The sequence below is a fragment of the Phascolarctos cinereus genome, unplaced genomic scaffold (assembly GCF_003287225.1).
Source record: "Phascolarctos cinereus isolate Bilbo 61053 unplaced genomic scaffold, phaCin_HiC Scaffold_4;HRSCAF=312, whole genome shotgun sequence".
Classification (NCBI taxonomy): Eukaryota; Metazoa; Chordata; class Mammalia; order Diprotodontia; family Phascolarctidae; genus Phascolarctos; species Phascolarctos cinereus.
The window spans coordinates 724,888,108-724,904,183 of NW_027555847.1; the positions used below are offsets into that span (position 1 = coordinate 724,888,108).

The 16,076-nt window shown below is 53.0% G+C and overlaps 1 protein-coding gene across 3 annotated transcripts in view; it reads right to left on the minus strand.

Moving 5' to 3' along the window:
* Positions 1–922: 922 nt before the first annotated feature.
* The window catches only part of AIFM3 (AIF family member 3), a 47,254-nt gene continuing 32,100 nt past the window's right edge, over positions 923–16,076 (minus strand). Inside the window, exons 11-21 of one of the 3 annotated variants that reach the window (XM_020996686.2) lie at positions 15,049–15,179; positions 14,739–14,854; positions 14,480–14,551; positions 10,850–10,913; positions 10,185–10,261; positions 9,449–9,566; positions 6,918–7,016; positions 5,503–5,578; positions 5,027–5,131; positions 3,533–3,553; positions 923–1,464 (exon numbers count right to left, since the gene is read on the minus strand). In XM_020996686.2, coding sequence (XP_020852345.1) covers positions 1,425–1,464; positions 3,533–3,553; positions 5,027–5,131; positions 5,503–5,578; positions 6,918–7,016; positions 9,449–9,566; positions 10,185–10,261; positions 10,850–10,913; positions 14,480–14,551; positions 14,739–14,854; positions 15,049–15,179 — 919 coding nt within the window. In that variant the 3' untranslated portion in view covers positions 923–1,424. The remainder of the gene's footprint in view (positions 1,465–3,532; positions 3,554–5,026; positions 5,132–5,502; positions 5,579–6,917; positions 7,017–9,448; positions 9,567–10,184; positions 10,262–10,849; positions 10,914–14,479; positions 14,552–14,738; positions 14,855–15,048; positions 15,180–16,076) is intronic. The other 2 variants (XM_078154479.1, XM_020996689.2) reach the window with 2 other exon arrangements.

A 16,076-nucleotide genomic window follows, 5' to 3' on the forward strand; every position in this document is an offset into this window, starting at 1 on the left:
AAAGGGAAGCTGGGAACCCCCAGCCCTTGCCACCCGGGTGACCTTGGACAGCTGGACCTCAATATCCTCATCTGCAGCATGGCCTCATTGGGCCACCTCACACAAAACCTCCTGCTCCTGGCAGAGAAGCCTCCTTTGGAGGCCGCAGCCCCCCCCCCCGGGCAGATGCTGGGACCCTCAGTGGGTCAAAGGCCAACAGCGCCCAGGCAAGCCTGGGTCCCGATCCCAGCCTGGCCACTTCTGAGCTTGGCCAAGACACACCCTCTGAACCTCAGTTGTCTGAAACAGAGCCAGTGTGGTAACCACTCCCTCAGCAGGGACAAAGGGATGGAGGTCCTGCGCCCAACAACAGCATTCTGGAAGAGCTCGAACTTGGATCTCCACGATGCCATCTTCCCATTAGGAGGGCCATGTTCACATACCAGCTCAACCATTTGCTAGCTGTGTGACCTTGGACAAGTCACCTCCTTCTCTGGGCCTTGGTTTCTGAACTTGTTTAAAAACAAAGGGCAGGGGGGTTATGATTCATAAGGTGCCTTCTAGCATGCTGTGAGTTCTGAAAGGTCCCCGAGCAGTGAGGGTAGCTGGGGAGTGGGCCTGGACCCCTGGCCTTCTTCCCTACAAGATCAGAGAGCCAGCTGTCTCTGCCTCCCGCAGACTCGCACCCAAAGGGTGAAACTCTAGAGGGTCCTGCCAGGCTTGTGGCCACACCCCCGGCAGGACGGAGAAGCCACCCCCTGTGGGGCTCTGGCAGCGCCGCGTGCTGCTTTCATTCTAAGACACCCGGGGGTCCCTGGGTCAGGGGCTCCCGGGAGGCGGGGGGGGGGGGTGGAAGCCGCACGATCCACAGGCAACGTTCTGCTCCGACACAAAATTAGATTTGTTTATTGACTATTATTGCTTGGTCTGTCCGGGGGGGGGGGGGGGGGCCTGCCCTGGTTTCCAAAGCCAGCAGTGCCTGGAAAGAGGGGGAAGGGTCACCCGCTGACCCTGGGAGGAAAAATCATCCAGAAGGACGTCAGAGATTAGCTTCGAGGCCCTTTCGTTTACAGGTGATTCTGCCAGAAAGGCAGAACCCACGCTCCTGAAGGCGGCCGGGGGCGGGTCCCGGGGCGGGTCCAGGGGGGTGGGGACCGGCAAGAGGCAGGCGTGGCCACCAGAGGAGAGACGGGGCGAGGGGGTTGCTCCGAGCTCCTTCTGTGCCGCCTCCAATGCTGGCAGAGCCGCGTCAGGAATCGGCCGGCGCCCCACGCCACTGTCAGGTCGCCCCAAAGTTCCCAGAGGAGCTAGAGCCCCCGGACAAGAGTCGGCTTTGCAGCAGGAGACAGGCAGGCTAGATTCTGCTCAGAGGGAGAGACTGGGGAGGTGGCGGGTTTGGCAAGAGTCTGAGTGAGCAGCTGCCCACGTCCCGGCCCGCTGGGTGTTCAGTAGCCTTTGCCCGTCAGCCACGACATGTCTCCCGTCCTGGAAAAGAGAGTTGGTGCTGCTTCACTTGGAGGCTCTGAAGGATGAGGCCAGACATCTGCCCCCAGCCCTCCTCACTTCCAGCCCGGGGCATCCCGCAGCTGCTCTCCTGAGCTCCCAGTTGGCGCTGCCTTACCTCCTCCCTGGGGCCAACTGCTCTGCCTGGACACTCATTCCCATCCCGCCCACTTTGGGGAGCCTCCATCCGATGGTTCCCACGCCCGCTGGCTTTCTGCTCTCAGCCGGAAACGTGCCCAGGTCTCTGACATGCTGGGACTCCATCCCCGCCCCCCTTCTCCTTAAAGTTTCTGAAAAACGTCCTCTGTGTCCAGTGCTTCCACGTCCTCACCTTCCACCTCTCCTTGACTCCTGGCAATTGAGACTCCGACCCCATTCCTCAAATGAAACCCTTCTCCCCCACGTCACCACTCCGGCAACCCCCCAATCCAATGGCCTTTTCTCAGCCTTCTGTCTTGCCGTCACGATGGCTCTGAATTCTGCATTGCCAGAGCTCAGATGTGGAGGCGACCCCAGAGGTCAGCAGGTCCACCCGAGAGCTGAGCAGCTGTCCTCGACAGCTGCTCCAACATGTGGGCACCAAGGATGGGGACCTCACTACCTACTTTTGTCATTGTCCAGAGACACTGTAGAAGGGGCCTTGTCTCTGGAGTCAGAGGACTTGGGTTCAAATCCAACCACAACTCTTGTGACCATGGGCAATTCACTTCCCCTGCCTGAGATTCAACTGACTTATCTGTAAAATGGGAGGGTTGGAGTACGTGGCTCTCCCAGGCCATCTTTGGGTGACCCCATTGGCTCCTATGGGTCTAATTCTCTGTCTCTCCAGCCTCAGTCTCTCTCTCGAGCTCCGCTGGTGCATCACCAACATTTGGACACCAGCTCGTAGACGTCTCCAGCCCCACAGCCCATGCACCTCTCGAACTTGGTGTGTCTCCTTCTCCCTGGCCTGCAGCCAGCCCTCCTCTGAAATCCTCTGTCTATGGGGAGGGCACCACTGCCCTTCCTCTCATTCACATCATTGGCATCTCCAGTCACATCTTGTCTCATCTACACCCCTGCTCCCGCTCCCACAGCCGCCCCCTCATTCAGTCCCTCCTTACCTGATCCCCTCTCATCTGGCCTGGTGCAGGAGCCTTCTCATTAGACTTGCCTGCCCAACCCCTCCTCTCATTCTGATTTTTTTTTTTTTGCCCAGTCACACAGCTAGTGAGTGTTATGTGTCTGAGGCCACATTTGAACTCGGGTCCTCCTGACTCCAGGGCCAGTGCTCTATCTACCGTGCCACCTAGCTGCCCCTCTCACTCTGATACATCTCATGCTGTGCTCCCAAAGTGATTCTCCTATAGCACAGGGCTGACCATGGAGCTCCAGAAGCTCCCTGTTATCTCCAGGACCAAATATGATCTCTGCTTAGCTTTTAAAGCCTTCGCAGTCTGGTCCCAACCTGTCTTTCCAGCCTCATTGGATGTCACGCCCCTTCCTGCTCATTACTGTCCAACCAAACTGGTCTTCTCACTGTTCTTCCCACAAAACTCCATCTCTCACCTCCAGACCTTGAGCTAGAAGGGACCTTGCAGGTCATTTAGTGCAATCCTTTCATTTTTACAAAGAGGGAGACTGAGCCCCCAAGGGGGGAAGTGACTTGTCTGAGTGCCAGGATTTGAACCCAGGTCCTCTGACTGCAAACTGTGGCCACATTTCCACTGATCTAAGATGCCATCAGTGTGGGTAATCCCCCTCCAATGCAGTAGATCATCAAGGCTGGGGCAGGAGGGGAGGGCATGGCATATGGACAATTCTGAGAGCTGTCCTGCTTGACCCTCTCCTGCATTTGTCCAGCTGGTTCCCAGAACTCTGACTCATCCAGCCCTTCACTGGGACACCTGGAAATCTGAGCTTGGGAGGAGCCATGTAAGCTTGGAAGACCCTGAACCCTGATCCCCTGTCCTAGGGCCCCATGGACGGGCAGCAGGGGGCAATGGGAGCTGCCATGACACTCATGGGCATTACTGAGGCAGTCAGGAAGGTGCCAAGAAGGGAAACATACTTGCCAAGCCGAACAAAGAGCCTTAGGATGTGAAAGCAGAGGAGAGAGACAGAGAAAGAGAAGAAAGAAAAGTCGTCATTAGGAGCCCCAGCTTCTCCCCCAGCAGCCTCAGGGCGAGGCTCTCATTGCTTTTGGGTCCTTCCCCATTCCTGGAATCCAGATCTTGCCAAGGTTCTCAGAACCTCACCCCACCCTGGGCCGCCTCTGCAGGGGTGATGCCGAGAGCCCAGCATGGAAGCAGAGGTGGGAGAGGAGGGGGGCCATGGATGCCCTTGGATGAAGGGCAGTGATCCTGTTGGATTCCCAGCCCCCCTCCCCAGAGTGTCCAGTGGTCTCCAGCCTTTCCCTGGGGCCATGGCTGAGGGCGAGGAGCCTCAGCTCCCACAGAGAGAGCGTGGATGGGTTTTGTCTAAATGCTCCCACGGATGTCCAAGTGTGTTCTGTCCTTGTTCTTGGGTTGTTCTATGTTACAATAATCCGTTTGTGCTTTGTCCTCACCCCACTCCAAGACTGTGCACCCCATGAGGGCAGGGACTGTGCCTCATCTGAACTTTGAGCACATACACCATACACGCACACACATGCACATACAGACACACATGTGTGCACATACACACACATATACATACTTGCATACACACACACACACACACACACAAGCTCTGAGCACAGTAGATACTCTGAGAAGGTTGCTTTGTTCACATCGAGGTGTTGTGGCCTCCTGAGTCTTCCTAGGTTTTGATCTCATTCCTTGCCCTGTTCTCTCTGGAAGGGCTCGAGGCCATCTGCAGACCTACATGGTTCTCCGCCCTCTCCCACATCCAGATCATTGAAACCAACATTCCACAAAACAGCCAGGCCATGCCATCGATGCCTGGTGGAGCCCACTCTTTGCTCTCTGTATGTCCCTGCCTTGTGTTTGCTGATTCACAGCGAGGGCTGGGGGCTGTGCCTACACAGACCCTCCTGACCCCACATTGACCGGAGTCTTTTCTTAGGTGGCTACAGATAAAAGGGCTAAGGAAGAGCCTTTACCCTCATGGAAGGGCAGCCAGCAAGGCGGCTCTAAGACGAGCGTGGTGTCGGACCACCCTACCCCAGTCTCTTCCCCACAAGCCATTCAACATTTCGAGATACAGTGGAGGATGCCCTCTTCATTGCACCAGATCCTAACTCCAAGAAACCTCAGTAGATGGTCTTCATGAGATGTTGGAACCAAAAGAATTCATTCTCTGATAGCCAACCCCTTTGGGCTGAGCCCCCCAAGTGAGGCTGGTTCTCAGACACTGGACGCCCAGTTGACCATCGTCCTGGACTCAGTCTTACCTTCTGAATGGGTGACCTTTTGAGCTTCTCTCCAATCAAGGGCAGAAAGACCCTGGTACCTGAGCCCTCTGCCATGAGCCCACATAGAGGGGCTATTCATTGGCCCAGCTAGTGGTCATCCTAGGCCCCAGGATGGGAAGGGGGAGACACACAGATGCCTCTACTCACTCCACATCTCGCTTTCGGATTGTTCTCCCCGAGGCCAGGACTTCAGCCACTTTGGAGACAATTGGGTCATAGTTCATGCTTGCCACAGCAATCACCTCATCATTCCTGTGAGGAAGAGCTGGGTCAATGTCTGGGGGGTGGGGGAGGTCTTCCCAAAGCTTGTCCCCCTCCCCCTCTCACAGCTGGCAAGGGTCAGGGGGATAGAAGTGGTCTTCCCAAAGAGGGTCCCTCTCCCCCCCTCACGGCTGGCAAGGGTCAGGGGGGTGGGAGAGGTCTTCCCAAAGAGGGTCCCTCTCCCCCTCTCACAGCTGGCAAGGGTCAGGGGGGTGGAGGAGGTCTTCCCAAAGCTTGTCTCCCTCCCCCTCTCACAGCTGACAAGGGTGGAGGGGGGTGGAGATGGTCTTCCCAAAGCAGGCCCCCTCCCCCTCTCATGGCTGGCTAGGGTTAGGGTAGAAGTCACCAGGGACTCAACTCACTTGGTGTAAAAGGCCACAAACTTCAGCTCATCCAAGTCCCCCTGGATGATGACGTCATCAAACCCTTCCCCGTACCCTGGGAATGGTCAGGGGACAGAAAGGTGACCAGTGAATGGCAGAGCCAGGATGCAGGTACTACCCTCCCTTTCTCCCCCAGATCCAGCTGTGAGGCTCATTTCTCCTGCAATCCTGGCCTGCCACGGCCAGCAGTGATCCCCACACATGCTCATCTCCCTTCAGCTGGGATGGGCCTATGGGGATCTGAAGGGCCATCCTGGGGAAAGCAGGCTAGCCTTGTCTGCTTGTACCCAGAGGGCACAGCAAGGAGCCATAGTGGGAAGGGGGACATTCAGAGAGGTAGGCTTGGGTCTGGGGTCAGGATGAGTCTCCCAATGACAGGACTCTAGGGAAATCAACCAATCAGCCAACCCAACAATCATCCCAATGGAGCACTGACCTTGGAGTCAAGAAGACCCGAGTTCAAATCCTGTAAGACACTTCCCGGCCATGTGACCCTAGCAAATCATCTAACCTCTCTGGGCCTCCCCGAGATAGAGGGGCGGACTCAGTGTCCTCTGGGCTCCCTTCCAGTTCTAAATCTCTGCTCCCCTGATCCTCAGTGAAACAAGCCCTTATCTCAAGGAATTTGTGGCTTAATGGAATGTGGCCCGAAGGTTAAGAGTTTGACAGGAGCTCAGAGGTCGCCTGGTCCGAGCCTTCCTCTTGCAGAGGAAACTGAGGCCCGTGGACGAACTTCACCACCCGAAGTCTCACAGAAGAGCTAAGCCAGGCAGGAACCGGGTCCGCCAGCACCAGACCTCCCCATCTCTCCATCACCCCCTGAGACCTGTCACCACCGGGCAGAATCTGGATCTAGGGGGTGGGGTTACAGAGAGGCAGACTTCAGGCCGTCTAAGCAGGGCCTTTCTAAGCTTTTTAAAAACTGATGGCCACATTTCAATACAATGGGCTTCCTTTGTAATCTCACAGATTTTGTTTTAGGCATTTAACAGCAGGACTCCGAGAAGCCAGTCCACCGCACAAGCCAGATAAGAAGCCCTGCCCTAAGGGAAAGCTCGTTGCTGCTCAGAGCTGTCCAGCAGGCTGCCCCGGAGAGGGTCAGCTCCTCTGCTCAAGACCAGGAGCAGCAGGGTCCCTTCCGTCTCCAACTCTGGGGACTGGGAGAGATTCTAAGATTTGTTCCCCACACCCATTCCCTTCCTGGGGGTGGCCGGCTGGACTGGTAGCTCCCTGAGGGCAAGCTCAGCGGCCATCTCCTGATTTGCTCAGGCTATATTATAGCCCTCCAGTTTGTCTCGCCACCTGGTTCTCCCACCTTCCCTCCCTCCCTCCCTCCTTCCTCGTCACTCAAGGCCACTGCCCGTCCCCGGAGACAACCAGCCCCCAACCATAACCTGTGTAACGGATGCTTTTCCCAAACATGGCAGTCCAGAGGCAGGGCACAGTACTGATCTCGGCTTCCTGGGCCAGCATGTTCTGAGCCGCCACACGCCCTGGTGGGGGGAGGAGGCCCATGAGGACCAGGACACCAGCCCGGCAAGTGGCCCCCAGGTGGCTTTGCTAAGCCCACCCCACCCCTGGACAAGAGGGTATTACAGCTGCGAGAAACTGGGAAACAGCCCCTGACGAAAGCCTTCCACATGCATCTCATTTATACATAGTCGTTTACGTCACACTGTGAACACCCTGAACTCAGGGGCTGTCTTTTGCCTTTCCCGGGCACTTAGCCCAATGCCTGACACATACTAGGTACTCCAATATATGCTTACTGACTGACAAACAAAATCTTCTCCAGCTATGGACCAGGTTCTCCACTGGCATCCCCCTTCTGTGTCTTGGGCAGATGGCCCTGAGTTCTCGAAGGTGATCCCAAGTCCTGTACATTCCTACCATGCCAGAAAGGCTTCCGGTACACACAGATGGACTCTCTGTCCCTCATCAAAGCCAAGCTGGGATAAATGCATCATGGCGCAGTGCCAGAAGGCTGGCCACAGGGGCATGCAGATTCTGGCCACCGACACTCATGAAACCATCTGCTAAGACATGGAGGGAGGTGTCTGCTCTGATGGATGGGGAGACCCTTTGACCAAGGGCAAGCCATGGTATTTCTGTCCATGCAAGACTGCTTCTTAGCAAATATTCAAAGGCTTGGGGGGGGGGGCATTCTCCCTACCTCACTGAGCCTTGGGAGGGGAAAAGGGAAGGGAGAGAGTAAACAGATCATGCACACCTTTCCCTGAAATGTTTGTTCGTGCCTGAAATTTAAGGTCTTGTTAAAAGTGTTAAAAACCCCACTCAGATTTCTGACCAATGACTTAGATGAAAAGTTCATCCATCACTTCATTCATTAATTCATCCATCATGTATTCATCTAGCTGTCTATTCTATCCCCCAATCCAACCATCCATCATCATCCCAATCATTTATTGACCTATATCTCCATTCATCATTCACCAATCCATCCATCTGTCTCTTCTCCCCAATGATTCGTCCATTCATCAGCAGCACATACATTACTTCATCCATTCATTTATTGCGGTCTATGCAGCCATCTGTCCATTCTACCCATCCCTTTACCTATCTGTCCATCCATCCATGACTCCCTGGACCCCCCCATAAGTGCCCCCTTCCTTCCTCCCCTCCCCTCTGTGTCATCTTCCCCCATTAGAATGGAAGCTCTTTGAGGACAGGGATAGTCTTTACTTTTGCTCACATCTGTATTGCCTGTACTTAGCACAGTGCCTGGCACACTGTAATCACTTGATAAATGTCTTATCCATCTCTCTATTCACTCTTCATCCAATTATCCACCCACTTGCCTATCTGTTTATCCAGCCACCTATGCACTCACATCTATCAATCCATCCACCCATTCATCCGCCCCATCCTGGCTCTCTCCAGGTGCTGGGGCGTACTCTCTAGCCTCCACCTCCGTCCAGCACTGAAGGTCCCACGTCTGTGACTCAGAGCTGGTTGGTAAGCTATCACCTTTGTCTTTTTTTTTTTTTGCTTTTTGGTGAGGTGATTGGGGTTAAGTGACTTGCCCAGGGTCACACAGCTAGTAAAGGTTAAGTGTCTGAGGGTGAATTTGAACTCAGGTCCTCCTGACTCCAAGGCCAGAGCTCTATTCAGTGCATCACCTGGCTGCCCCTTTTGTCTTGAAAGATCTCAAACCCACCAGGCCACATTCCTGGCTTGTGTGCCCTCCTCCATAAACCCTACTAAGACTAACTCTGGGAACTGTCATCCATCCAACCACCATTTCCTAGACAGACATGTCAACCTCGGCCCAATCCTATCAATCACCATTGTCTCTGTCTCCCCATCCACCATGCTCCTCCCTGAACTCCATTAGAGCTCTCTTCTCCTAATAGAATGGAAGCTCCTTGAGGGCAGGGTCTGCCTTGTTGGCTCATATTTCTATCCCCCCCCCACACTCAGCACAACGGCTGGCACACAGTAATCACTTAATAAATGCTTTTTCATTCATTAGAGACCACAAAGTCTCGTGGAAAGAGCACCAGATTTGGAGTCTAAAGAAATGTACTGGAGTCTCTGCTCTGCCACTTCCTGGCCATGTGACCCTGTACGTCCTTCAGAACCTCAGTTTCCTTCTCTATAAAATGGGCATCATAATGCATTGTCTATTTCAACAGGCTGCTGTGAAGAAGGCACTTCGTAAACTAAGACAATATAGAAATGGGCATCACTGTGGTTCATTCAACAAACATTTCCTCATGTTTACTTGGTGTAAGGCCCAACGAAAGGTGCTGAAGGAGACGCGGTTCTGCCTTCTCAGGACTGAGCCCAGCAGCTATGGGCTCACGGAGAAGTTTTCTAGTCCCTGCCCACCCGCACCCCCTTCCAAAGCAGCGCGAGGCTGAGCAGGCGCCTGCCAGGAAGGCCCAAAGGGCCCCACGCGCACCGTGGATGTGGGCCATCTGCCAGTGTGGAATGTTCACTCTCTTGTTGCTCCTCAAGGCCAGCGGGAATGTGACAGCATCACCAGCTGCGAAGACGCCAGGGACGTTTGTCTGCATCATCTGGGGATGGAGGAGGAGTAGAATGCAGATGGCGACCAGGGCAAGAGAGGGAAGACGCAGACGCATTGGTCTGGGAGAGCTCATGGGCCAAGAGCGCAGCCTAGAGCCTGGAACTCCCAGCTCAGACCCAGAACAGAGCTGTCCTGCCCAGCCTAGAACCTGGAATTCCCAGCTCAGACCCAGAACAGATCTGTCCTGCCCAGCCTAGAGCCCAGCCTAGAGCCTGGAACTCCCAGCTCAGACCCAGAACAGAGCTGTCCTGCCCAGCTTAGAACCCAGCCTAGAGCCTGGAACTGCCAGCTCAGACCCAGAACAGAGCTATCCTGCCCAGCCTAGAGCCCAGCCTAGAGCCTGGAATTCCCAGCTCAGACCCTGGAACTCCCAGCTCAGACCCAGAATATATCTGCCCCACCCAGCCTAGAGCCTGGAACTCCCAGCTCAGACCCAGAACAGAGCTATCCTGCCCAGCCTGGAGCCCAACAGACCACTCCAGGTCAGGGTCCTGACTGCTCAACCCTGACTCATCCTCCTGGAGGGCCCTTCAGGGGGACAGCCTGCACAGAACCATCCACTGGGAAGCCTGCCCACCCTGACCCCAGGAGGAGGACCCAACCTGACCTTGTTAACAGGAATGAAGCCCCGGGCATCCATGTTGATTCCGCTCTGTTTAAGGAAGCCTGTGGCTGGCACCGCGCCTGATGAGACAGAAGTAAGTGTGAGGCAGTCTCTCCTGCCCCCTGGTCTAGATCACCCTGAGAGATGCCCAGGAGCCAGCAGGAGGGAAGAAGGATGGGCCGAGGAAGGCCCTGGGAGTGTGGCTTTGGGGCCTGGTCCTTGGGGCCCTTCTCCTGGGCCTTCTGGAGCATGAAAGGCAACTATCTACCATCAGCCCCAACTCTAGCTTCAGCCTTAACCCCAAACTTAATCCATTGTTTCACCCCAAACCCCAAGGGAGACCTAACCCAACATTCACTCCTGAACCCTATGCCAGCTCTCACCCCAAGCTCAGTCCTAGGCCTCACCCCAGCTCGATCCCAGGAACATTCCTAACTAGGGCTAGGCCTCTGACTGCGGCCCAGAGGCCCCCCTAGCTCTAGCCTTGAGCCGCCTCCCCTGGCTAACCCAGACTTCTACACTCAAGCCTAGCCTAGGGCCTGGAATGCCCCCACCAGTCCCACCTCCTCCTGACCCCCTCCTTATAACCCACACTTCAGTCGGCCCTAGCACCAGCCCCAGCCCCAGCCCTGCTTGGCAAGGGAGCGGGGGCAGCATTGCCCGCTCACCAATGCCCACCACGCAGACGTCAGCCCGGACCACCTTGCCACTCTTCAGGATAACCTCCTTCAGCTGCAGGGAGGAGGGAAAGAAGCAGGAGGTGAGGAGCTGGGGCCTGGGACAGAGTGGGGCAGGGAAGACACCAAACTGAGAGTCCCTTGTCACCCCCCAACCCCAAGGCCTTTATCCACATGGTAAATGAGTGAAGCAGAGTGCTTTAAGTAGGAGGGAGCAAATCTGGGACCAGCAGTGACTGGAAGGGGGTGAAGTCCCAAGGCAGGAAAACACCTGGATGGAAGTTCAGCTTGCTGTGTGACCTCAGAAAACCCCTCTCCCTCTCTGAGCCAGCACCTTTTCCATAGACCAGGCTCCCCACCCCCTCCTCAGCCACCCGTGGGGTACCGCTTTTGTGACCTGCTAGGAAACCAGCAAGGCCACTGATGGGGAGCCAGGGGATGATGAGTCTCCACTGATGTGATTTCTCAAAACTAGTCTTGCCAAACTTGGCGGCCTTTGCCGCCCTCAGTCCCCACCACCCAGCTCCCAGCCCCACGGCCCCTGCAGATGCCACAGCAGCACTGGGAAGAGGATTAGCTCCACTGTACAGGAGAGGAAGCTGAGGCTCAGTGTCTGGGGAAACACAGCTGGAGAGGAGCCTGGCCTGGGCTTGAAGCTGGTCCTCAGACCCTGAACCAGCATTCTTTCCACTATCACAGGCTAGTCCCTTCACTTCGGTTCCACCAGCATATAGGGTGCACCTAGTATGAGGCACCTATGTGAGGGGCCGCTTGGCATGGTGGACAGAGAGCCTGCCTTGGAAGCAGGAAGTCCAGCGTTCTAATCCCACATCCTGGCTGAGCGAGCCAGACTCCTGGTCTCTGGGTGCCCCCAACTACTCCTGAATTTAGTCGCAGAGGGAGCTTCTTCAGCCAAGAGCTCTCTATACCAGTGAGATCACAAGGTCAGTCCCTATTGCTCCTATGGACCAGGTCCTATGCTAGCCACTGGGGAGAGACAAAAAAGAAACTGCCCTCAAGCAGGTTACGCTCTGGTCATGATAACCCCTCAAATTATATGGCATTCTACAGTGCATAAACCACTTTACCATTCACGAAGCACTTTATCCTTGAAAAGTACTTTACAGTTTACAAAGAACTTAGGATCATAGGATGGTAGATGTACTGCATGAAGGGACCTGAGAGGTCATCAAGCCCAACTTTCTCATTTTACTGAAGAGGAAACTGAGGCTCAGAGGTGAAGGGATTGTAGTGAGAATAACTCTGTCAGCTCAACAGAGCTGACTCCATCTGGCATCAAGCCGCTATTTTGTGATGAAGTAGCTTGATGCTTTTCAATATCAAGGTGAGCATAGGTTAGTAAGCCACCTGTGTGCGTATGCATGTGTGTTGTTCATATGGGACCACCAGGGAACACAGACAACCAATGGGAAAACCTAATAAACAACTATGTTATTAGTTTATGGCATTAGGCACCAATTAAATGAATAGGTAAATAAATTAGGCTTCTCCTTTGACCTAGTAATACCACTACTAGGTCTGAATCCCAAAAGAGTTAAAAAAGAAAAAGAAAGAGGACCCACATGTGCAAAAATATTTACAGCAGCTCTTTTCTGGGGGTAAAGAATTAGAAGTTGAGGGGATGCCCATCCATTGGGAAATGGCTGAACAAGTCATGGTATGTGATTGTGATGGAATACTACTGTGCTATATACGAAATGATGAGCAGGAGCTCTCAGAAAAACCTGGACAGACTTAAACGAGCTGAAGCAAAGTGAAATGTCCTGTGTACAAAGTAACAGCAGTATCGTAAGATGATTAGTGAATGACTTAGCTATCATTCTCAGAAATATAATGATCCAATACAGCTCTGAAGGACTGGTGATGAAAAATGTTATCCATCCCCAGAGAAAGAACTCAGGGTGTCTGAATACAAATTGAAGCAGACTTTTTTTTAGCCTTCTTTATTTTTCTTGAGTTTTCTTTGTCTATGTTTTCTTTCACAACATGACTATTATGGTTATGTTTTGCATGACTGTACACCTATAACTTATATCAAATTACTCACCTTCTCAATGTGGGGGGGTGGGGAGGGAGGAAGGGAGAGAATTTGGGACTCAAAGTTTTAAAAACAAATGTTAAAAATTGCTTTTACATGTAACTGGGGAAAATAAAATATTAAATAAACAAAAAAAAAGTACAGGACACATAATAAACCTCCCTACTTCACAAGCTAACAGGAGGCTAGAGACCATATCTCCCTCCTTCTTGGTTGTAAAAAAATAAATCTGAATCTATTATTAAAAAAATTAAAAATTAGGTTACTGACCACCAACTCAAATTTGGGTATAATTAGCCAGCACTCCTAGTTAGTACTACAAGAAATCTGCCAGAGATCCCCATAGGGGGTCACTGATCATAGGTCTCTCCTAGGTTGTCCACACTTGAGACTCCAGCATCCACTATGTTCACTTGAAGGCAATGATGACTGATAGAGATTTCCAGATTTATCAGGCAACCACATTGGATGGAGGCACATGGCCTCCAATAGGGCAGAGAATACCAATATAAGATATTGTAGTGGGAAGCCCAAGGAAATCAGGTTGATGGCTCATTCCTAGTGGGGTCAACATTCGAATTGTCTAATTTATAATATAAACTAATGTTTGCATACATTTAATTAATAAAGCTTGTTAGCACTGAGAGCTCTGAAGTCTAATTAGTGTTTCCATTGCACTAGTCAGCATAAGGAAAGGCAAAGCTTGCCTGAGTACCATGTGCTAGAGAGATTTGCCAGGACTTGAACCCAGTCTTCCTGATTCCAAGTCTAGCACACACATTATCTACCGCACTTTAAAGGCATCTCATAGTTTCCCAAATCCTTTACAGGTTGGCTAGTGAGGCAGAAAAGGCTTCAGATTGGGGGGTCAGGGGACCTGGCTGGTGTGTGACAGCTTGGCCACTTGCTGCCTCTGGCCTGGAACCAGTCCCCAAACTCTCAGTCTCAGTTTGTCCTTCGTAATGTGGTATCTTACTTGTATTGCCTACCTCTCTCATAGCACTGTGGTAAAAAGATCCTTTAAAGCCCATGACTCCCCACCTTGTACTTGAGTTTGGGGGGAGGGGCTTGGTTCCTCACAGCCCCTAGTCACACCCCTCCCCCACAGCTATACTTGGGAAGTTGAGTTTTTGAACCCAAGTGTAAGACTTGACATTTATCCCCATTTGGTTACATCCTCCTCAGCCTGGTCCAATGTTCTAGCTTGCTGAGCCCTCTTTGAATCCTGACTTTGTCATCTGACACTTTTGGTCTGTTTTCTCCTCTATAAAATGAAATGATTGGGCCAGATGGTCCCTCCCAACTCTGATCTCTTTGGAGAATCTAGTTTTTTTGTTTTGTTTTGGCTGTAAACCCCCTAAGGGCAGGGACTGAATGTGTTTCCTAACCTCTGGTCTCTCTCAGCACCAGGGACAGCACTCTGTGCCTGCCCATCCCCCCTGACCTAACCAAAGTTTTTCTGAACTGGGTTGGAATTGGACTGGATGGGAGGGGCATTCTAAGGGGCTCAGGGAAGGGTGAGAAGAGAAGGGTGAACACAGGGAGTCTGGGGGGACACCTACCTTCCCCTCCTGGGCCCGAAGCTCCAAGACTTCTGTCTGCATGTAAAATTTGATCCCATTGTTCTCAAACATCTGTTGCAGGAAGAGAAGGGGGAGGTGGGTCCCCCAGAAGATCTCTGTCCCCGGGGGAAGGGTCTCTGGGCTCCCCTCTCCCCAGGAGTGCTAGAAGAACACATGCTCAGCAAGGGTACTGCTGCTCCCCCTCAGCCTGGGACCTCAGCGTGGCTGCTTCTGCTCTCCGGCTGGGCCAGCCTCTCACCTTCATGAGGGCTCGGCCAACCTTCTCCCCAAGGAACCTCCGGAACGGTGTCTCTTCTAACTCCACAACTGACACAGAGTGTGCCTTGTCAGTCAGGTATGCCGCTACCTCCATTCCTGGTGACAAGAAGGACTCGCTGACCCAGGGGACTGAGACGAGATGGACACTCTGACCTCCCCAAGGGAAGGAGATGGAGCTAGGCGCTGGCCTCTTGGGAGGAAGGACGCTCTGACCTGCTAAGGGGCAGAGGCAAGAATGGTCCCTCAGGGTGTGAGGGGAGCCTGGAGGCCTCTGTCCAAGGCCTACTTACCCAAGAAGGCGGCCCCAACAACAACTGCGTTCCTCCCACGGGCCAGCTTCCCTATCCTATTGGCGTCTTCTGGGGTCCCAATGGTGAAGACGTTCTCTACTTCTTTGCCTTTGCAGCTCAGTGTCTTGGGGCTACACCACCCAAAAAGAGGCAAAATTATTCTAACGTCATCTCCATTTATGAGGTTTCCTCTCCAACTTTTAACATTCATTCATCCAAAAAGCATTTATTAAGTGCCTACTGTGTGTCAGACTTCGCACTAGGGACTGTGGCTCCAGAGACACAAAAGGAAAACTCCCCTGTGTTCAATGGCAACATTGTAACAATGATCACCTGTGGAAGATTTGGTTACTCTGATCAAGACGTGGTCCCAGACAATTCCAAAAGACACCCGGTGAAAAAAGCATCCACTTCCTGAGAGACAGACCTGATGAACTCTGAGTGCAAACTGAAGCAGATAGCTTTTATGTATTTTTCTCGCTTTTTTTTGGTGACATGGCTAATGCAGAAATGTTTTCCATGACTTCACACATATAATGGGTATCGAATTTCTTGCTTTCTCAATGAGGGGGGGAAGGGGCTGGAGGAAGAGAATCAGGAACCCAACATTTTTAAAAACGGATGGCAATAAATATTTTTTTTTTTAAAAAAGAAGTTTATGTTCTACTGTGGGGATTGTTGGGGGAACAACACAATACAGAGAAGCAAATGCAAAGCAAAACAGAGTAAACTCAAGAGGGAGAGGAGGGCTCCCCCCTGGGTAGGAGGGGAAATGAGGAGGAGAGGGAAGTAGAGGAGGGAGCAGCTGAGCAGAGAAATCTAGGCCAGAGAGATGAGGAAAGAGCACAGTCCAGGCATGGGGGCAGCTGGCAAAAGACCCAGAGGCCAGGGCTGGACTGCTACGTTTCAAGTCAGCAAGCAGCAAACACAGGCAAAGTGCTGGGTAATTGTAATTGATCTGGCAAGAGGGGCTGCAGCCCCACAGGGAAGGCTTGAAATGCTCGTGGAGGAGTGGCTGGTTTTGTCCT